This window comes from Spermophilus citellus, assembly GCF_964194105.1.
Source record: "Spermophilus citellus genome assembly, chromosome: 2".
Lineage (NCBI taxonomy): Eukaryota > Metazoa > Chordata > Mammalia > Rodentia > Sciuridae > Spermophilus > Spermophilus citellus.
In genome coordinates, this window is record NC_138183.1 from 244,166,376 (window position 1) to 244,189,237 (window position 22,862).

Genomic DNA, 22,862 nt, shown 5'->3' on the forward strand with positions numbered 1-22,862 from the left:
AACTACCTCATGAGGTGTTTTGAGAATTTAGTGTGTGGTAAGACTGACTGATCACATGGTAATGTTAAGGACTTATTAAAGTTGTTATTAACTAATTAACAACTAGTCGAAGTGCTAGATCCATCCATTTTAAGTGAATTTGCTTATGTACTGTATTTTCACTATGTATTGGTTCACAGTTTTGATTTTTAAAACCAGTGCGTGAGGAGTACAGTTAACTTTCAGTACCCTTACACAATCCTCCTCAACTCACTTTTCATTTCCTAGCTCTGTCTAGCATCACCTGTTTCTCATGTCTCTAATTATTGCCATCACCAATGTTACTACACTTTCTAAAGCTATTATTTGTGACCTCTTCTATTTCAGTAGGCTTTTAACTGATAAGACGTCTATCCTCTTCCTGTCTAGTCTTCAGTCAGACTAAACATTAAAAATTCAAATCTAATCATGCTACCTCCTTACTTTCTTAAACTCTTTTCATGGCTATAGGATAAAGTGCAAAACCCTTCAGGGACCTTCTTAATTAGACTTTCTGAACAGTGTTATAAATGATGACAGTTTGTGCCATGTTTCCCCTTCTCCAAACATTTAGGTCTTAACTTTGATTTCTTAGTTCGGTATATTAAATGCACTGTTTTTCCTTTCTGCTTGTATCTTCCAGCTAAGTACTTCTTTATTCTTTCTCTTGGGGCGCCAACATCTTTTTTTAAACTTAAGTGTTGACCTAATTGTTAGCTAAAGAAACCATTAAGTTAAATAACACTGGTTTTAAGAGCTGTGGGTTCAGAGAAAAGCATCTTTCCACTTTCTCAGACCTAAACTAATTCACCTAATGCCTGTACTTTGAAAGTTAGTAGTATTACTTTGTGATTTTAGGGTTGATCCTCAATTTTTAATATCTGTAGAAATTTTGTGAAAGTTCAGTAATATTTGTTATCCTTTACTTCCTTTTTTATCAGTGCTCCAGGGACTAATATCTGCTTCAAATAGTAAACAATGAGAGATAATTAGAAAAAGAAAAATCTAATTTGCATATTAACATATATATGTATGTGTGAGTGTGTGTGTGTTATATAAACATTTGTTGATTTATAACTGAATCAACCAAGTTTGGGTGTAAAAATCATTTTCTTTAAGTTAGATCTGCAAACTTTTTTCCTGTTTGTAATCACACATAATAAATTTCTCTGGTTCTGAAACAATAAAATACTACTTGCAGTTTTAGATTTAAAATTTTATTCTGATGGAATAATTTGTGTGGGTCTTTTAAGTCAGTATATTTTATAAATGGGTTCCTCTCTTGGCACTTGTACCCAAGACTGAATGGAAATGAGCCAAATCTAAATTGAGCTCTTGCACTGATGTTCTCCATTCTTCTTTTATATGATTAGGTGTGGCGTAGTAGAAGGGTATAGACTTTGGACTGAGATAGATACTCCTGGGTTCAAGTCCAAGTTTCAAAATTTAATATGTGAGCTCCTTTAATTTAATATGTGATTTCCTTGTAGTTACTTGCTCTCCTCATCTGTAAAGATTACTAATTATTTGAGAGTTATAGTAACTAAATTTAGATAAATTGAAAAAAAAATACTTCTGGCATTACTAAGTACCTAAGGTTTGCTAGTTTCCTGGAATACTCTCAATAGAGATGAGAAGAACTTTTAGTTTGTTCCCCAGTATGTCAACCAAACACACCCTGTTTGATTCAATTAAATATTAGTTTTATTTAACTTTTGTAAGCTGCAGTTAGCAAAAGATGGCAACCTGTGGGTCAAAAGACCAGATCATATTAAGATGATCCTTCTAATTTGAGGTATTTTATCACAACCAGGTAGCTATCATCACTTGGAATTTGATGCATTAGGTTGCTTAGTGTTGTCTTTGGCTATAAAACTGAGAATCTCTTGTATCATATTTTACTACCTTGAAGAATTTTTTTAAAATGGTCCTTCTGGTAGTATCAGTTTCTCATTGTCTCAATTTATCATATTACCTACTCTTACTTGGTCTTCTTTTTTAAGAATATAAGTTGTATTCAGTGTTACTACATATTGCTCATAGATTGACTGGCCTGATGTCTTTCTTCACCTCAACTACTGTGGCTTTTGTCTCTTCTTGCTATTTATATATCATGGTATCTCCTCAGGGTTAACTGCTATTGTGAGAAATTACTAGAAATCATCTTTAAACAAGACAAATTTGTTTTTGGCTCTTTTCCTATTTGGTCATAATTGTTTATGCTAATATATTGTCAGACCTGACTCTGTATGTATATGTATTGAGATGGAAATCACTTAACAAAGACTTAAAAAATTAATCATTTTAAAGCATGCAATTTAGTGACATTTAACACATTTGTAGTATTGTACAACCATCTGTCCCGTTCAGAGCATTTTCATTAAGACCAAATAAGACTGATACCCTTTTAAAAGCAGTCATTTCCCCTTTTCTGTTTCTATGAATTAAACATACCAAACATCATAGGCTAGCAATCCAGTATACTCTATAGAGTATACTTTGCCCTTTCAAAGCTGACTAGGTGCTTTGGCTTACTGTTGCTTCCTGTCATTGAAAGAAAATATTTTACTGTTAGCCCAGGAAAGATCAAAATTTAAAACTGAATGTCTTATCACTTTTGTACTATAATAAAGTCAAAGAATTGGAAGTTGTACCATCTTAATTTGAGAACTGTCTGTATCATGTTTTTCCCTTCAGTTGTTTTTTTATCTTTTAATTGATTAAAACACTTGTCAATATATAGTATATTTGTATCATGTAATAGTTTTTAAATTAAAGTATATTTTGTCTAATATTAATATTAGTATTATTAATTGAATTACCTCCCCCTAAAGTCCTAACTCAGGTAACTGTCAATGTCAGATCATCATTTGAGAATGGGATCTTTTCAGATACATAGGTCTTCGTGGTAATTTTTTTTGGCAGCACTAGGAATATTAACGTACTGCAAACATGATATAACAAAATACCCAAAAATGTGAGTGTAGTTTGGGGATTAGGTAATGTTTAGTGGCTGATAGTATTCTGAAGTGTTCAGTTGCCTTGAAGTAATAGTTGACAGGAATAGTATTAGAAGCAATCTGCAGAAGCCTTGGAAGGAAATGATGAACATGTTGAACAGTGGAGAAGAGGCAATCTTTGTTATAAAGTTGCAGAGAACTTCAGGGCTGAATTGTGCTTTATCATTGGGTGTGAGTAGAGCTTGTAAGGAATGAACTTGGATGTTATACCTGAGATTTCCAAGCTAAATGTAGATAGAACCTGAATTCTCCTTGCTGCTTATACTAAGATATGAAAAGAGAGATAGAGGAATGAATTGCTTAGCAAACAGGGAACCAGCACAAAAACAAAACAAATAACCACTCAGTACTTTGGAATGGTTTTAGTCTATCTATATAGATAACTTATGGACCCAACCTACCATCTCCGCAGTTCCCAGTATAAGATGCAGTAATCAAGGAAAGATTGGAGAACCCTCTGGTTTGATGACTGGGACCCCATGAGTTACACAGGAGAGACTGAAAAGAATTTTTGAGAATTTTGTTCCAGCAGAAAAGGACAAAAATAGGGTGAAATGAAAGAACAGTGATTGTGACAGTAGAACCATAAATTCAGAGGCCAAGCTGTAGGAGACTTCCTAGGATCAGAAGGCAGGCTGTTGTCTCAGTGGGTCAGAGTACAAAGTACTTATGCACAGAGGGTTATTATTGTTAGACCTTAAAATAAAATAAATAGGGTTTGCTTTGCTATTACTCACACTAACATCTATGTATTATAGTGTTTTCACAACCTTACCAGTATATTGTGTTACGTATTTTGATCATTATGAGCATGATGGTTGAAAATAAGCAAAAAATTGGGTATTGCCTTGTCGTTTTGTTTCTTGCTTGTTGTGAGTAGATAGAGCTTTTTTTGTTGCTCATTTATTTGACAGCCATATTTTTATACCAAGGTGCCATTTTTCTATTGGGCTGTTAGATTTTGCTTCTAGCTGAAATGTATCATCTTGTGACCTCAATATGTACTGCCTTTATCTAGGTCTAGGCACTCCCAAAAATGAAAGTCAATTTCTAATGTTGACTTTTTATTACTTGTTGTTCAGGAGAGTATCACTTCATTTACCCTTAAAATGTGATGAAATGTAGACTAACAACAGATTGTGTATGTATCTGTGTGCAGTATCTCACAGGACATCTGAAACAAAACAACACTGGAGCTGGACTTTGCTGTGGAATTGCTCTATGGATCAATTTAATCTCTCTTAACTTAGAGCTAATGGCTAGAATTCCATGAATCAAATTAGTTCAGAGTATTTTACATACTTCATAGCATATAAAATTACTGCTTTGCAACATGTTAATGATGTCAAGGAGAGGTTTTATCTAGTATCCTCATCTTGTTTCTAATATTTCAGTAATAACCTGGGTGTTTTGTTTTTTTTTCCTTTAGAAAACATTTAATTTCTCCTGATTATAGTTCTGTTTATGATTAGTAGATATATAGAGATGGTTATTGGTTAACCATAAACTGAAAAAGAATGGCTCACCTTTGGTTCTAGATCCTAAGGAAGAGAAAGAGGAAGAAGACGAGTCTGCTCTCCCTCAGGAAGTTTCTGTTGCTGCATCTAGACCTAGCCGGGGCTGGCGCAGTAGTAGCAGGACATCTATCTCTCGCCTTCGAGATACAGAAAACACTCGAAGTTCTCGCTCCAAGACTGGGTCATTGCAACTCATCTGCAAGTCAGAACCAATTACAGATCAGCTTGATTATGGTACATTAATAGAATATGAATACTTAATACCCCAATTTTTTAAAATCTTAAATGTAATGTTGAACATTTATCTAAAAATTAAAACTTTTAAGGACAGGTTTAAGGAGAATTTCTTTTAGATAATTAGTTTTCTATAATTACCTCATACAGTTGTTTGACTTAAATCTTTTGTCTGCATAGAGAAATATTAATATATAGATTGTATTTTTACTTTTATTTTTCTAGAAGTTGCAGAAGAACATCAGTCTCCTGGTGGCATTAGGTAAAAAAATGTTTTTATATTTCTTATTTAAACCTGTGGGTACATAGAACACAGTTAATTTAATGTTTTGGAAGTTGTTTTTTACTTTGAGCTCTAAGATAAATTAACTTGTTTTGATGTCATGTTTAGATTTAATGTTGATCTTAATTTGAGCTTAAACCATGTAATTTTTCGTTGTGCAGTTCAGAATCTGTGTCTTAAGTGTCTTCTATGGTTAGGTTTACTCCATGCTGCACTAATGTGAAATGTGGGTGTTTTGACCACTGTTTTAAAAATATAAAGTCAGTTTTGTTTTGTTTTTTTTAAGTTCTTAGTGCCATCAAACAATTGTCACTTTATCTTTATTTAATAAAGTGATAGTGTATCTAGGATTTGTATGGTTTGCCTTATTATTAGGGAACAGTAGTAGATTACAGTCCAACTAACTTGTAAGGAAAAAAATTTTAATTTTAGATAACTTAATGTGAATTTTTATTTACCTCTAAAATAAATTACCAAATACAGAATAGTTAGTCATGATCATTATAACCAGAATTTCTTATTTCTGTTTGCTTATTTTTAGTAGTGATGAGGAAGAGGAGGAGGAAGAAGAGATGCTAATCAGTGAAGAAGAAATACCATTTAAAGATGATCCAAGAGATGAGACCTACAAACCTCACTTAGAAAGGCACGTCTCAGATTTTATTTTATTCTAGACATGTCAGTGAAAAATGGGGGGGGGGGGCAGGGGGTTATAGCTCAGTGGTAGAGTGATTGCCTAGCAAGTACGAGGCCCTGGGTTCAAATGAATGAATGAGAAAACACTGTTGTATGTTTTTATTTTGTTTTGTTGCCTAACTAAATAGGTATAAAAATAATTTTAACTGAGTAATTAATATTCACTTGTTTTGTAAATCTGACATTTTTTCACTCCTACAGTTCTGATTTGCATTTACAGAATTTTAATTTGATCTTATCCAAATTATTAGTTGTGTATGTTTTATCTTACCAAGATGTGATGATTTGCATGGATACTTAGAATTTGGGGGTGTGGGACTTACCTGTCTATACAACTAAAAGGAAAATTGATTTTTTTAGGTTTCTTTAGCCTAGGGGTTTTCCCCATGAACTTCAAGCACATACATCATTACTGTGCATTTGAGGAACCTTTGGATTTCATAGGAAATCGCAGTTTGTGAGCTGAGGATCTTAACAATGATTCTGTGCCTTAACCTTTGAAAAGGTTCTTTGCAGAATGCAATTTTGAATTGCATTTGTGTTTTCAGGGAAACCCCAAAGCCACGGAGAAAATCAGGGAAGGTGAAAGAAGAGAAAGAAAAGAAGGAAATTAAAGTGGAAGTAGAAGTGGAGGTGAAAGAAGAAGAGAATGAAATTAGGGAAGATGAGGAACCTCCTAGGAAGTGAGTTGGCAAATTTTATTAAAAATGGAAGTCTAACAAATTTTGAAGCCACTAGTGGAATAAAGCATGTACATACTTCAAAATATACAGTTTTTTTTTTTTTTAATTTAAAAATATCTAGCCTCAAGTAGCTGATAGTTTCATTGGAGAAGTTTCATTGGAGAGACCTTTCACAAAAGCTTGAAAAATCTTCACTTTAATTCAAAGCAATAATTTAAGTCTAAATAAGAAGCTGAGACACTGGCTTTATGGATGCAGAGGGAATAGAAACAACAGGGAAAAATAGGGCAAATATGGGTCCTTCAAAGTAGAGCAAATAAGCCAAATGTAATAACCTCGATGCTATAAAAATTTTCTGTGTTAGCAACCACATTTCATTTTTTGTTATATTGCAAGGGAAATTTAGTTTCCATTTGTAGGATTTTAAGATAATAAACTTTTTAAATCTATTTTTTAAATTTGATTAATATAAGTGATGAATTTTCGTTCTAATGGATCATGACATGTGATTCTGTAGTAATGCATAGTTTATGGAAGGTGTGTGTCTAATCTGTGATACAGACTGATTTTGAAAATGAAATCACTTCAGAGTAAAATGTTGCTAATTTACCAGATACATCTTTGATCTTATGTATTCTGTCTTATCCTTTGTGTTGGCAACCTGCTCTTTGTCCTCATGTCATAGGCTCAGGTATATGCCTTCGGCCATCCTTCACCACTATAAATTTCAGTCTAGAATATGTGGTCAGTTACTCTTTCTTTAATTATAGGAGAGGAAGAAGGCGAAAAGATGACAAAAGTCCACGTTTACCCAAAAGGAGGTGAGGAATTTCTACTCCTGTTCCTGTGTACCTTGTTTCTGGTGATAGGTACTTTATTAATAATTATTTAGCTCTCATAATAATTCTGCAGGGATGACTTAATATTTTCACTGAAGTAGTTTCATTAACATCCATGATATAGATCCTGTTTTATTTTCATTGCAGAATGTTGAAGTTTCTGAAATTCTTAGTACTTCCTTTACTTCTTGAGGGGTTGCTAGTTTATTTGTGCTGATTATAAACTATGAAACATTTGGCAATTTTGGGTTACTTCAAACACGAATTCTTTGCAAGTTGTATACTAATAAAGAGGTTATAATCCTTCATACTGTAAGATAGTTATTTTTAATAGTACATGATGATACTTTTCTGTTCTTGATCTTTCTCCTGTACTGTGATAATAGGAAAAAACCTCCAATTCAATATGTCCGTTGTGAGATGGAAGGATGTGGAACTGTTCTTGCTCACCCTCGCTATTTACAGGTCAGTGAAGTTGTTACGTAAGACAGCCTTAAGTAATAAAATTATTTAATCGTTCTTAGTTCATAGTACTACTCAAAACAAAATAACCTGAGACTGGGTAATTTATAATGAACAGAAACTATTGGCTCCTAGTTACAAAGGCTGAGTATGGCCTTGGTTCTGTGTCATTCCATAGCAAAAGGTAGAAGGGCAAACAGTCCTTTTTTTCACATTAACAGCTTCAATCCATTTATGAGGGCAGAGCATTTGAACACTTCCCATTGGACCCTGTCTCCTAATATTGAGGATTATGTTCCCAACACATCAGCTGGCTTCAAGCAGCTAATCATTTCATTGGAGAGACCCTTCTCAAAATCTTGAAAAGTCTTCACTTTAATTCAAAGCAGGGATTTGAGTCCAAATGAGAAGTCAAGACAGTGGGAATAGAGGGAGTAGATGCAGAGGGAATATAGACAAGAGAAAAATAGGGTAAATATGGGTCCTCAGAATTAGAATGCATAAGGCAAATGCAATAACCTTTAACCCATTGTGTGTGGGTTTTTTTTTTAAGACAACATAGTACTTGGGCCAAAATAGAAGGATTTTCTTGGAATTATCAAATATTACAGGATTTCCCAAACTTGTGATAGAAGAGTTGATTGTAACAGCACACCAATACTCACAATAACAGATTTCATTTTAATGTGTATCAAAAAAGCATGTCAAACCAGTGATTTCTTAGAGACTGTGCAAAATGAATAAAAATTTTAGTTTTGTTTTTGTTTTTCTTCAGTGAATAGTTGTTTAAAAATTGAGTAGTGGGACAGCTTATATTTAGGTCTAGAGAGAATATGAAAGTGAAATACTGCTTAGATACATATTCGATGTTTAGCAGCAAGTGTGGTATAAGACTGGGCCTATTTTGGATTGTGGTTCTGTAATGATAGCTATTATTGGAAGGTATGTTTGCTGCATTAAACTCTGTAAAATATGTGATCCCATTATTCTCACAACAAAATTATAATTATTGTCTCCATTGTACAAATGAGAGCTGGAATTTAAATATGTGAGTACATCTCCTAAGATTTCTCTGCTTGTGAATGACAGGTCCAGATTGGAACCCAGGTCTATATAATTCATAGCCTATGTTTTTAACCATTTTACTATACTTCTTCACTATCCATATACAAAATATTTGGTTTACCTTCAGCACTTTCAACCTAGTTGAGAAAAGAGCATTTAAAAAACCTTAAATTTTTTTTCTATTCCTTTTAACTTTTCTTTTAATGTTTTAGCATCACATTAAATACCAGCATTTGCTGAAGAAGAAATATGTATGTCCCCATCCCTCCTGTGGACGACTCTTTAGGCTCCAGAAACAACTTCTGCGACATGCCAAACATCATACTGGTAATTTTTAAAACAAGATTTTATCAAGTAGCCAGGTGAACTCATCTTTAGGTTGGCAAATGGATAGTGATAAAATTTTTCTTAAAAGAATCTGCAGTCAAGCATGGAAGAAAGGTTTGATAATAAAACAAATTTTACAAAGTGTGATCGAACTAGGGCTTTTGAACTTTTTGTCTGTTGACATCTTTGAGAACTTAACAACTAAGATAATGATCCTTTTTTAGTAGAAATGGGATTTAAAAATTTTTTTCCAGATATTTGTAGTAACTGTTTGCAGGGTTAAAAGTGGGGAATATTGGAGAGAAAGCCTAAACAGTAAAAGAGGCTGCCTTATAATTATGGTTAATCATAAATGTCTTCTGGGACTTATTGAAATCAAAAAAGCTAGATTTGGGGATTTGCATGCAAACTCTTGTTGGAATTGTCAACTAAAAAACAGAAGCTGAGTGCAATATATATTATAGAATAGATTCATTCCATTCATTTATAGCCATTGACAATCTCAATGAAGTGAAGCTTATAATGCAATTTGAGTCAGATATTGGTGGCATATAATACTAATGTGGTAATTCTCAGATACTTTATTACATGCTAACCTTTTTGTTTTGGGAGGATAAGGCTAGAAATTTTTGTAGAAATAAGTCCTCCCCAAGATTATACTGACTAGCATACTTTTTTAAATTTGTTCTGTATGCATGACTTAGACATATTACCACTCCTCAGTTTCCCTAACTATAAATTAAGATACCAGTATCACAGAACTACTGTCAGGATGAAATGAGATCACATATAAAGTTCAGGTCACTGCACAGAGCCTGGCACATGATAGACATTTTTGAAACATTGGAATTTAATTTGGGTCTTGATCACTCTAAAATCTACTATCTTTGCTTCATACCGTGTTTCTGGAAAGAAAATAGTATCCTTACTTTGTTTCTTAAATGTGATTTTTCTGCTCCTCTGTCCCTGTTATTATTGTTATATCCAATAGAAAAAACGTTTCTGGCAGCCAGTTTAGAATATTTCAGCTATCATAAGTGTACTGTGAAAAGAGAAGCTGTTACTAGTTCATTCTGTTCCAAATGTTTATATTTAATTAATACAATTTTAATGTGTCACTCTTCCCTTTCCAAATTAGTGTATATGAACTCCCTTTTCTAGTATAAATTATTTTAAAAATGGATTCCCTACCCAGATTTGCCATGCTGTTATGGAGCAGAACAATTGGACAAGACTTTATTGAGGCTAAGAGTTGTCATTATGTTAGGGTTTGGGGGTTTTTTGTTTTGTTTTCGTTTTTCTTCCATTCAGTGCTGGGGATTGAACCTAGGCCCTTTCACATGCTATGAAAGCACTCTGCCACTGTTCTACATCCCAGCCCTGTCACTGTTTTAGAACTCTGCATTTTTAGACCCTGCTATACAGTGGTGGAACACAAACCAACCAACATTGGCATTACTTGGGTTTTTGTTAGCCATACAGAATCTCAGGTCTTGCCTCAGACATGGTGAATCAGCATGTATGTGTGTTTAATAAGATTCCTAGGTGTTCCCTATGCATGTTTAAACCTGAGAAAAGAAGGTTTTAAACTATTTGGGAAGTAGTATTGGATTTAATTGTCTATAGTTCACCATTTAACTTATGTTCATATTTTCACTGTGACTGTATCCAGTAATTTTAAATGGATCAGAAAATATAGTGAACATTAATTCAGCAAATATATATTTAGCACCTGTTTGTCCATTGGCTGCCTAATCAAGTAATAGAGAAATAAGTGCAGTGTTCTTTTGTCCCATCAGTTTCATACCACATTACCAAATTTATCAAAAATGTTAGGGGGAGTTATGCAGTAACAGCGGTAGTTAAATGCTGCAAAAAGGTGTAGGGGAGAATAAGGTCTAGAAATACGAGTACTTTTTTGCATATGTTTGAGAGAAATTTAAATTGTGGTAACATTTTTTTAACCTGAAACAGATATAATTACTATTTGAGATATGGATCAATTTTATTTTTTTATGGGGGGAGTGGCATTTAAAGTTGAGATTAGGATTTCAGCTCTCATTTCTATCTGTGATTTTTTATTTTTTATTCTTAAACTACTGAATATATGGACTAAAATATCCAAATAGCATATTTCTTTTTAAATGTTTATTTACTCAAAGTGTTTAACATTGAAAATAGTATCAGTTTTACTCTAAATTGACCTACCTGATCACCTGCTCATTTGTTTTGAACTAGTGGAAATATTAATAGGGTGTCTAAATGGAAAGCTAACCACATTTTTTTGCTTCTTAGATCAAAGGGATTATATCTGTGAGTATTGTGCTCGGGCCTTCAAGAGTTCCCACAATCTGGCAGTACACAGGATGATTCACACTGGCGAGAAGCCATTACAGTGAGTATTTACTGGCAAACATCTGGATGAGAAGTGCGTACACTCCACATGAGTATTTTCCTCTTACCAACATCTCTCCTACCACTTTTATTAGCTTTTGTCAAATTAAAGAGTGGGAATTGTTTAGGGCAGCTACTTAGTGACCTTTTTCTTCGTTTTACTTGTTTTTCAAGTAAACAAAAGAAAAAAATTGTATTTTCACCTAGTTGTTTCCACATCCTTCACTAGCAGTATATGTTACTGATTATTTGTTATATGCTCTAAATTCTCACCTAACTTTTAAGTAAGAACTTCGTTTCTTTTAATCGCACATTTTATCTTCCACTCCCCTTAGATGTGAGATCTGTGGATTTACTTGTCGACAAAAGGCATCCCTTAATTGGCACATGAAGAAGCATGATGCAGACTCCTTCTACCAGTTTTCTTGCAATATCTGTGGCAAAAAATTTGAGAAGAAGGACAGCGTAGTGGCACACAAAGCAAAAAGCCACCCTGAGGTGCTGATTGCAGAAGCTCTGGCTGCCAATGCAGGCGCCCTCATCACCAGCACAGATATCCTGGGCACTAACCCAGAGTCCCTGACACAACCTGCAGATGGTCAGGGTCTTCCTCTTCTTCCTGAGCCCTTGGGAAATTCAACTTCTGGAGAGTGCCTGCTGCTAGAAGCTGAAGGGATGTCGAAGTCATACTGCAGTGGGACAGAACGGGTGAGCCTGATGGCTGATGGAAAGATCTTTGTGGGAAGTGGCAGCAGTGGGGGCACTGAAGGGCTGGTCATGAACTCGGATATTCTCGGTGCTACCACAGAGGTTCTGATTGAAGATTCAGACTCTACTGGACCTTAGTGGAAAGGAAGACTTTGGACACTGGGACAGTTCAGACTTTGTATTTAAAAGATAAAAAGGACAAAAAAAATTTAAAGCATTTAAAATCTAGTAAAATAACTGAAGGGCCTGCTCTTTCCATTGTGGATCACAGCACACACAAACCCCATCCCAAGAGCTCCCTCTGTTCTCCCTCTTATAAAATTGATGTTGCCTTTAACAGAAAGGTAGACAAAAAGCAGCAGCAGCTCTAAAAGTGAGGGTTAATCCTCATACTCGGTTCCAGCCAGCAGCAGACTTCTGCTCAATTGGCAGATCCCCTTTCCAACCCGTAACTCTGATGTGCTCTGGATCAGCTTTTGACTCAATAGTATACTACTGTCCTTTCAATCCTATCTTCTCTTCCACTGCTGCCCTATGGTTCTGGCTTCTACCCACTGCAACACACTTATCCTCAAATACTATATAATTCTAATCTCTGGAGGCTGGCAGCTTGACTTGGCACTTTAGGGCCCCTTAACAGGATGTGCTGTTAAAACAGCACATGTTTCTCACCCCTCTTTCTCCATTCCCTACTGGGTTTTGGAAAGGAAGGATACATGTGGACCACCTCCCTCCTCTTTGATCCCAGCACCTCATTCCCCCTCCCAAACCTTCATATGGCTCTTAATGGTGCTTATTTGCTTGGAAGCAGGCTCCCAAGAGGGAGGGGGCTGCCCTCTACACAGTCTTTTTGACTGTAAGATAGGGCTGTGTATTAGTGAGACAGTGAGAAAAGTCCCAGGCTAATGGCAGAAATTTGCACTTTGAACATGTGTGTTTTTGTGTTGTGGAACCTGATATTCCTTATTTATTAATGGAAAGTCTGATTTTTTTGGGGGGGCGGGTCTTCGTTGCTATATTTTGTGGGGCTGGGAGAGATTAGATTATTCTGACATGGGATCCTTTCCACAAGAGGTACTTTGAAGGCAAGGCATAGGGTTGAAAAGCACAGCCAGCCTCTAAAATCATAGCTCTCCAGTGGCCTTTAAAGAAAGCTGGTCCTCAGCACTAACAAAATCACTACAATAGCCTAGTGCTTTTTTTGGAAGCCTTCTTAGGGAAGGATAATGGGTTCGTGGTAACCAATGTGCTCTTTTGAGATTTTAAGAGCATTGAAATTTAAGGAATTTTGAGGGGATGAGGATGGTTGTTCAGGTCTGAATTACAGATATGAGATTTTTTTTTCTTGTGAATTTCCTTTTGTCTCTATCATTTCCTTTTATATATCACCCTTCTTGCCTGTTGGTTGTTTTGGTTTGTTTTTTTTTTGTTGTTGTTGTTGTTTTTGTTTTTTGCTTTGCTTTATCATTGGTTTGCGGCAGCTCCCTATTAGACACTGTTAGAGAAAGAACAAAGTGTAAGAGTCCTAAATAAGTCAAAGAAAACTGCTGATTTGTTTCTCTTTTAGTAACACCTCAGAAAAGACTTCAGTAGACAAAGTTAGGCTATATGATAATGGCTTTGGTTTTCACCTGAAGTTCTGGAAATTACCACTTCCCTTCAGATAGATTTTCATGGGGTGTGGATTGCTTATTACTATACATGGGCGTTTTTGTACAAGCTTGTAACTCTCAAAAGACTAAAAACTTATTTTATTTTGACTGATTTTTAGAGTCTTAGAAGGGCAATTCCTATCCTGTGTACCTCAGAAGCCAGAATTGAAAACTTAACCCTATTTGTTTATTGTCAGAAATGTGTGATGGCTGTTGGAAAGAATGAAGTTTTGCTGAGAACAAAATAAGGAACAATTTGTTTTTCACAAACACTAAAACTACCAAATTTGTCAGTTTTCTCTTTGATTTATTTTTTCCAAAAGGGGGGTAACAATGTCATCTCTGAAAGAGGCTTACTGTACACCTACTAGTGTCGGTAGTTGGGATTCCAGGGAATAGGGAGTGAGACACCTACAGTAAATAGTCTTAAATGCACTATTGTTTCAGAGTGTTGCAGATCTGCCATCTCTCCGATGTGAGGGTAGAACATGGAATAAGGATAGAAGGGATACAGAAAAGATAGAAAGGATGCAGAATATGCTTTCCTGCCCATGGGGAGGGGTTTGCAGTTTTAATTTGGTATGTTGAGTAAATTTGAAAATACTAAGATGGATTGAGTGGGTCTACAACAAAGTTCCGTTTTATACTGTTTCACTAACTAGCATCTATATCCCACACTTACCTTTTTGTCTTTGTCACACCTAGACTTTGTCTTCATGAACTTCACTTGCACTGGTTAGTCATCAGATATTTTAGCCACCTACACAAAAGCAAACTGCATTAAGGGGGGGAAATGCACTTCTCTGGGATGGGGGAATATGTTCTCCTTTGTATCACACTCCCCTCCCCATAAAAAGCAACTAGTTAGTTCCAATTGGAAACTCCTATCCTTCCCCTTTGTTGGGGGTGGGAGTCCTCTTTCACAGCTACCATTTGCTGACAATAAATTATTGTAGCAGTTTGCAATAAATTTTAAAATATTTTTCATGGAGTTTATATTTTTCCTTTTGAGAAAGGAATGCTAGCATAGTAAAGAGTCTATATAAGTAAACTATCTAAGCCCCATTTATGTTCTGCTCCCCCTGCCATTGTTTATTTCATTGTCTTTCCAAGGAGCTCTTTTAATCTTGAAAATCTGTATTTCATACTCTTTATTAGTCTGATTTTGTTACCTTTTTAATAACTTGCCACGTCGTTCTCCAGCTTGAATTGGCATTTCTAAATTCTGATAATGTCATTGAGATGTCACTATTCGGTATTTCTAGAAGATGTACTTCTCCCTTGCTTGTGATTGCCCAGGGTTATTTTGAACAATCTTAATATGTTTCAGACAGTTTAGATACTGGCTGGGAGTACTGGGAATAAGAAAATTATTTAGGTATAGAAAGCATCCACATAGAGCACTTGAACCTCCTTTGTACCTGTTTGGAGGGAAAAAAAATCATAAAATATACTACCAACCTAAATAAGATTATTACAGTCTCATTGTTTGTAGTACCATTTTTCCTCCTGTCTTTCCCACTTTCCAATGTACTCAAGAAAATTGAAAAATTGTAATGGATCAATTGAAAATATTTTATTTCCTGAAAGCCTTTTTTGCCTATTGTAATGTGCAGGACCCTTCTCCTTTGATGGAAGAGATGGGTAGTTAAGATACCTGAATCTAGGTTGAAAAGGTTGTGTAAAAAGAAATTATAATAAAAGGGATACTTTGCTTTTCAGATCCTTGTTTTCTCTTCACCTAGGTAAGGCATACCCACAACAAGTATGTAAAGAAGAAAATAAAAGTTGTCCTCCTGGAAGCAACTTGTCTTCCTTGGTTCTACTGAGTTAAGTTATCCTATGGGTGAAACAATTGCTAAATGAGAAAACAGTGCTCTTGACACATTTCATATTCAGTGTAACTTTGTTTGCTGGTACACAACTGATTGCTTTTTCTGAGAATCAGGCACTTAACATTTGACTCAGTTTAGCTCTTGATGTTTAATGCTGGAATGCCATGTGATTCAGTTATCAACAAATTTAGAAACTTCTTTGATAGTAGCTTTCCACTAGAAAAAGTAGCCCTATATTGACCTAATAGTGGGGACATTAAGGTTGCTGTGAGATCATTAAATCACTCTAATGATGATTTAAAAAAACAAAAATCCTTAATAGCATATTACACCAATGCTTAATAAGACCTGATATCTGTGTGGAGTCTTTAACTCTTAACAATAGACACACAAAACTATAATACTCTATAAACAGTCTCACTATAACAGCTTGGCTGGCCTCATATTTTCCCCATTACATCTCTATTTATATTGTTAATCTATGTAAATTTGCTCCTGAAATAGTGTGCATTTCAACTCATTGCTAGCATCTGTGGTATGAAATAGTGAAAGCTAATCAGTCCATTTGGGGATGAAACTTTTGAGACTATCCAATTAGCATCACCCTGAGTTAAATGCAATACTCTCCAAGCACCTTCTAAATCTTCTGTCCTCATTTCAAAGCCTAGCACATTCTCTTATTTTGTTAAGCATGTGGTATGACTGGGACAGGGAAGAAGAAAAAGCATGTTGTCACTTGAGCGAGACTGCGTAAGAAATGTTACCAGGTAAAGAACCTGTTTCACATTACCTTTCCTTGTACAAAATGTGAACTATCTATAAAGAATTGGAAAGTCAGTGGACAAAACAACTGTAGAACCAAAGACATCTACATAAATTTTAGCGTAGTTTATTGTAGATTTTGTGCACGTTATTTAATGTCTTAAAGCGTAGTTTCTTAGGATGGCTAGTATTTACCCCAGAGTTACTCTAAGGATCAATGAAGTTGTTTTAAAGCCTTTAGCAGAGTGTCTAACCCTTGGTAGGTATTTGATAAATGGCATCTACATGAATAATAATATTTTTTGACCATCAGGCCAAGAAAAGAATAAGACATGGGGAGCATAAGGGAGGATGATGATATAGTGAGCTTGATTTTAATCATATAAAATAGATTACATTAGGCAGGGATGTCCTGAGGATTAGCGTGATAGTGACTTTGTTGCTAAGTACATAAAGCAAAACAATGACATAAAAACAAGTGTGCTAAGTACTGAGTGGAGGAGAGAGATGGAGGCAGACGCTGCAGGGGAAAAAAAAAAAAAAAGGCTGATTAAAAAGGGCCCTTTGATTCCACAGGCACAAAAATCCACAGCCAGGAATTTGCTGCCACCTCTGAGTCAGGCAGGGGGTGGGGGTGCACAATCCCATTAGAGAATGCCCAGTGGATTTAGTCTGTGAGAGTCACATTTCTTATTTGGACCAGTGTAGACAGAAGCAAACCCAGCTCACTTGTTTCTTGGGACAGTTAGGGGATGGCTTTTGCAGAGCATTCACCACGGACCCCTCGCCCATGGGACCTCTGTAGCCGTTCCATCTGGCTAGCAAGGAAGATTCGTTCAGACCTGACTGCCCTTATGGAATCTTATGTAAGTCGTCTATTTTCCCATCATGTCTTCTGACCCAGCTCCTTAACATCATATTCCAGACCCACAGCCAATTATGAAAGCCCTAATCACAGTCATTCATGTACTGGATGCCTATTATTTGACATGGCCCTTTCTAAGCTCATGTGAGCTTATTACTGCCTTCCTCCATGATGCTTACGAGTCATGTTCCTTGAATGAGAAAATATATATGGTGGTGTAGGTAGGATTGGCTCTGTGTCTTGAAGGCTGTTCCTAATTGGCCTGTATTCTGAATTCTTCCAGAATAGATTAACCTTGGGCCCTCTAAGTTTGTGTACTTCACAGGCATTGTTATAAATTTTTGAGCTGTGTAAATGAAAGGTTTATATGATTAGGCGGAAGAACAGTATGAATATGGAAGAAAATTTTAAATCCAAACAATACCTATATAATATTAGCCACCCACTTTTCAGTACTATACACCTAAAGTGTCCTAGTATCTGAGTGAAAAAATAAACTATCAGAATAAACCCCTGGAAGACTCCTGGGAAACTTGTGAAACTGTCAAATTCTAAAGGTGTTCTGGGCTGGTTTGCTGATATAGGGGATCCCTATCAGTCTTCACCTTAGGCTTACCTTGGAAATACTCCAGACCATTGTGGAAAGTTCTGGATTTTTGTTCTCTGAGAATCGGTTTATCTTTGAACAACCTTGTCAGTTAGAAATTAGACTCTGATTACCTTTTCTTTTGAGAAAAGTAAAAGTGTAACTCTTTTTTTTTTTTTAAGAATTGATCTCACATTCAGAGTGGGCAGTGGGAATAAAGAGATTAGGAAATTCTAAAATAGCTACTTTAGACTTTCCTAGATTTGGCTAGTGTCTTCATGTATGTTTAAAATACTTGAACTCTCCAGTATAGTTAAATATTTCAGTTTCTAGAAAAGAGTGGAAAATCTTCTAAATTAGTAGTGTATTTCACCCATTAGAACTTAATGAAAACAAAACATTCTTCCAGGAAAAATGCAGATATTCCATATTGGATCTTCTAAAGTCCAGTTATGAATCCCAAGTAGAGTTTCTGTTCTGGACATTTTATTTTCTTTACAACTTGGATCCTTTACCAATGAGGTGAATGAGGTTTTATATGTGATTTTAAATAATATTGTTGAGGTGATCACAGCAGATTATGCCATGTTTCCTGTGACTTTGGGCAGGTGAAGCATCAGGGCCTGAACAAGAATGTCAACCTGGACTCTGTGGATGGTGTGCCAGTAGCAAGCACTGATCAGTGGAGTGAGCTGACAGAGGCAGAGAGACTCCAAGAGAACCTCCAAGCTTACCGTACCTTCCATGTTATGTTGGCCAGGCTTTTAGAAGACCAGCAGGTACATTTTACTCCAACCCAAGGTGACTTCCATCAAGCCATACATACCATTCTGCTCCAAGTTTCGGCCTTCACCTACCAGCTAGAGGAGTTAATGGTGCTCCTGGAGCACAAAATCCCCCCAAATGAGTCTGACGGGATGCCAGTTGTTGGAGATGGTGGTCTCTTTGAGAAGAAGCTGTGGGGCCTAAAGGTGCTGCGAGAGCTTTCACAGTGGACCGTGAGGTCTATCCATGACCTTCGTGTCATTTCTTCCCATCAGACAGGGATCCCAGCACATGAGAGCCAATATGTTGCTAAGGACAAGAAGATGTAGCAGTTAGCCTTCTCTGTCTTCCTTGCTCTCTGTTCTGATGGAATATACATAGTTTTCTGGGGCCTCGTTTTCCCATCTTCAGTTTTTGAAAACCTTTTAAGACCACAAGCATTTCCGTCAAGTAGGATTGGAGACACAGACAAATGGGTAGAGAGGTTTACATAGCTTGGGGTGTGGGTCTGGGTGTAAGACAATGGGAGCAGGAACAGCATCCTTCCACTTTAGTGTTCTAACCATTCTACCCACTAAGTAACCTTTACCATTGTTTAACAACATTACAGATAGAAGAGAGAAATATCTCAAACTCTAGTTCTGGAAGATTTCTGAGAAGACTAAACCAGTGAATGGACTCTGTACAGTCATTCATACTCTTAGATAATAAAAATAATAATAGCCAACACTTACGGAGTGGCTGCTGTATTAAGGCAGTGAACCAGAGGTCTTACATATGTTATGTATAACCTGTACAGCAACTCGTGAGGAAGGTGGTGTCATTCATCTCTGATGAAAAAACAAGCTCACAGAGACCATTAAGGTCATGCAGTGCCAAGTGACATACTAAGTTTGAACCCAGATCCTCACTGTAAAGCCGATGTACTTTTTACTTTAGAGGCTTGATTATGAAACTGTCACTGACCTTCTGTCTCAGAGTGTTGGAAGGTGTAATCATCTATGTACAGTATCCTCCACACTAAAGAAGCCCTTACACACACTCATAAGTCAGCAGCAATTTTTAGTGTTAAAGGCAATATTCGTTGCCCATGCTTAGCAAAGAAGAGAAAAGCTGGAGATCGTAGATCCCATTTCAAAGGTGAGGCCTACAAGACTTCTGAACCTTAGCAGTTGAAAATGTGCAGTAATACAGCCTGGTTGAAAGTGTCTGCTGATGTTCTTAGATATTGGGTTGGGCACAGCCTATACCAGCTTACTTCACATTCACTATAATTAGCAATCCAGGGATATAGATCCAAGCATTTGTAGATGATGGGTGGAATTCTACCCAAGTTAAAAAGTCACAGGACTGTCACTTCACATTCTCTGAACTTCGTCATGAGGAGAGGGTGAGGCCCGCTTTTCCCACTGGGAATGCCAGAGAGTCTGCAACAATATACAGCAAAGGCTCCAGGGGATGAAAAGCCAGTAAGTATGGACACGAATGGAAAAGGCAAGGCCCATGTTCTAATGGTACATATGTGATAGGTAATATTTAACTTGTCATTAAAACCCAAGATCTTCGATTGGGGACCTCAATTTTATTAGTCAAGGTGTCTTTACTCGTAAGTGAACCATGAGTCAGAAGGGCCTAGCTCCCATTAGGTCACTTGAGGTGAGGATGGGTGACTTGACTTGTCTCCTTCCCCACGTGGGTTCATGTCCAAATTCCACGAAGTCAATGTTGTGAAAGTTCAAGGGAAGTAAGTCTCTGCCTTCTTAGAATGCATTTATGGAAATATGGGTGTACGTGTGTGTAAAAGATCAATAGTAGGTTGGAATTACAATCCCTGGGTTTAAGTATTGGGGAAATCAATGAAGGCCAGAAATAGTTTCCAGGAGGAAACAGGAGTTGTGTCACAGAGGTTGGCTGAGTACAAATAGGAAGAAATCATAAAGAAGGAAACCGAAGAGTTGGCTGCTAGAAAAAACTTGGGCAATAATAAACATTGGGGCCCTGGCTGCCAGCAGAGGCATGTTGGTTTTATTTCATTGGTAATATGGGTATAGATACATAGTTACCTAATACATGTTGTTTGTTTCATTCAAGCTTTTCCTAATTTAAATGGTTTCTTCTGCCTACCAGCAGCATTTTCAACTAATAATATATCTGCTTGCTTTGTAAAGCTCTTAGATTTATGCAGATGATCCATTTGCTTAATAAAAGTGTGAATAAAATTTCTTTATGGGGGAATAACTGATCATAAACTTTCTGGATATAAAATAAGTGACCCTTTTCCAAGTGTTTTTATCATCAGCAGATGTGACAGAGTGGACATCTGCAGAAGTGTCAGAAACCAGCAGAGCTTGGTTTAAGCTCTGCTCAGTGGCCTCTGGAGGAATATTTATGTATAAGAGGCAGATCTGAAATGGCAGCAGGTCTGGGAAAGGTACAAGCTTTAACTCTGAGGACAGCAGCCTATCTATATTTCAGTCAGCTCACAGAAGCAGGAAATCTTTACCAAGTGCATTTCTCAGCACTGTGCTAAGAGCTGGGTATTAGTTTCTCCTTCAAGAAACTTCTAAGTGCCTGAAGAGAGAAGCATGGAGAAACCCCTTAAAAAAAGACAAAGGGAAAATGAGTACTTAGCCATGTAACAAAAGCAAACACTCCTGAGATCTAAATGTTAAGCATTGCATTGTGTTTACCTGAAATGGATAAGTCAAACTGAATAAGGTACTGGCAATGGGCCATTGGTCCATTGTTCTAGGTGTGTGTTTTATGATATTGATAAGAGATAACAACTACACTGCAGAAGTATATAAGTTTTAAGGATCCACAATCCAAAAGAGATTTTTGTTCTTTAGACTTTATTCCCTTGTTTCTTAGATCTCTATGTGGATAGAATATCTGGGAAAATCAATTGATATAACTATATAGAGTTATAGTTATGATGTGCATTAAATTTAGCTCCAAGCCTGTGTTTCCACAGCCACCGGAAAGTCCTCTCTGCAGGGAGAGATTGTTTTCCTGAGTCCATCAAGGAGTCGAATGAATGAGAGCTGATAAATTTTTCTTACATTAAAAAGGTTATTTGAGAAAGGCTTGCAAAATTAGCACAAACCTGATGGCCAAGCATTGAACAACATTAGTTTTAAGATAATCAGGTACAAGGGAAGTGAGAGTTTTGATAAAAGTGGAAAGCCATAGCCTGACATTGCTGTTATTTCGGGCTGCTATGGATGAAAGCCCAGTGGATGACTCATTGTGACCACTGGTCAGATAGGGGGAGAACAAGTATTTCAGGGTGACATATCTGAAAAGTGGCTTGAAATGACTTTTGCTTCTGAATCCCCAGCTCCTCACTGGGTACCCAAGCATCGTCTCTCTCTATAAAAGAGTAAAAGATGTAGGAAGAGAAAGACCTCCACCAGAATGGGGAAGGGATTGGTGAAGAGGAAGGGGAGGGAGTAGAATCTAGACTTGATTTCAGTTGATGTGTGTGTGTGTGTGTGTGTGTGTGTGTGTGTCCGTATGATACCAATGTGGTGTTTAGTGCAGGGCATTTTTTTTTTAAAGGAATAATTTGGCCTCCCGCCTCATCTCAACCTCCACCTCAAGCCTCAGACCTAAGAATGAATCCTCTGAATGTTGGACAGTTAAAAAGGGAAAAGTGGTAAAAAAAACCTTGACCTCAGCACAAAAACTTCAATAGAACTCAGGATTACAGATAAAAACCAAGCAAAAAGATAATTTGACTATTTGATGAAATGTATATAGGGTGTGAAAAACCTGTCTGCTTTGTAATTCATGACATAAAATATATCTCTCAAGTCAATCTATTTTTAGCACATAGGAAATAAAAGATGCAAGAATGGCTAACAATAAAGTTCTCTTCTCAGCAAGACCATGAGTAGCTTCTTTTATTTCTGTGTCTTTGGATGAACAAGGGGAATTTCAAATGATTTCAACATTGGATGAAATGTAATCCTCCCAGCCAGGGCCAGGCTCAATGAAGCGTGCTGGGTAAATCTCCATGATGCCAGGCCACTGGGCAAAATTCCCAGGCCCAGTCAACCTAGAAAAGGTTGATTGGCCCTACACCATCAGACAATGCTGCTTTTCCTTTGGATAATGTAGTCCTATCAACTAGCCTGCAAATGAGGATT

General features: G+C 36.5%; 2 protein-coding genes across 3 annotated transcripts in view; both read left to right on the forward strand.

The window, feature by feature from the left end:
• The window catches only part of ZFP91 (ZFP91 zinc finger protein, atypical E3 ubiquitin ligase), a 32,193-nt gene extending 16,572 nt beyond the window's left edge, over nt 1-15,621 (forward strand). The window contains exons 3-11 of one of the 2 annotated variants that reach the window (XM_081279456.1): nt 4,577-4,789; nt 5,015-5,051; nt 5,614-5,718; nt 6,317-6,451; nt 7,222-7,272; nt 7,677-7,755; nt 9,030-9,144; nt 11,440-11,539; nt 11,874-15,621. In XM_081279456.1, the coding sequence (XP_081135582.1) occupies nt 4,577-4,789; nt 5,015-5,051; nt 5,614-5,718; nt 6,317-6,451; nt 7,222-7,272; nt 7,677-7,755; nt 9,030-9,144; nt 11,440-11,539; nt 11,874-12,384 (1,346 nt within the window). In that variant the 3' untranslated portion in view covers nt 12,385-15,621. The remainder of the gene's footprint in view (nt 1-4,576; nt 4,790-5,014; nt 5,052-5,613; nt 5,719-6,316; nt 6,452-7,221; nt 7,273-7,676; nt 7,756-9,029; nt 9,145-11,439; nt 11,540-11,873) is intronic. The other variant, XM_081279457.1, reaches the window with a different exon arrangement.
• An 886-nt stretch (nt 15,622-16,507) lies between these two features.
• On the forward strand, nt 16,508-22,590 carry CNTF (ciliary neurotrophic factor). Its single transcript, XM_081279500.1, has 2 exons — nt 16,508-17,361; nt 18,555-22,590. The coding sequence occupies exons 1-2, from the start codon at nt 17,248-17,250 to the stop codon at nt 19,038-19,040; spliced, it is 600 nt and encodes a 199-aa protein (XP_081135626.1). The 5' UTR covers nt 16,508-17,247; the 3' UTR covers nt 19,041-22,590.
• The last annotated feature ends 272 nt before the right edge of the window (nt 22,591-22,862 follow it).

Coding starts and splice junctions, on each gene's coding strand:
- CNTF (XM_081279500.1), top strand. CDS start 17,248: ATGGCTTTTGCAGAGCATTCACCACGGACCCCTCGCCCATGGGACCTC. Junction 17,362..18,554: donor CTGCCCTTATGGAATCTTAT/GTAAGTCGTCTA, acceptor GACTTTGGGCAG/GTGAAGCATCAGGGCCTGAA.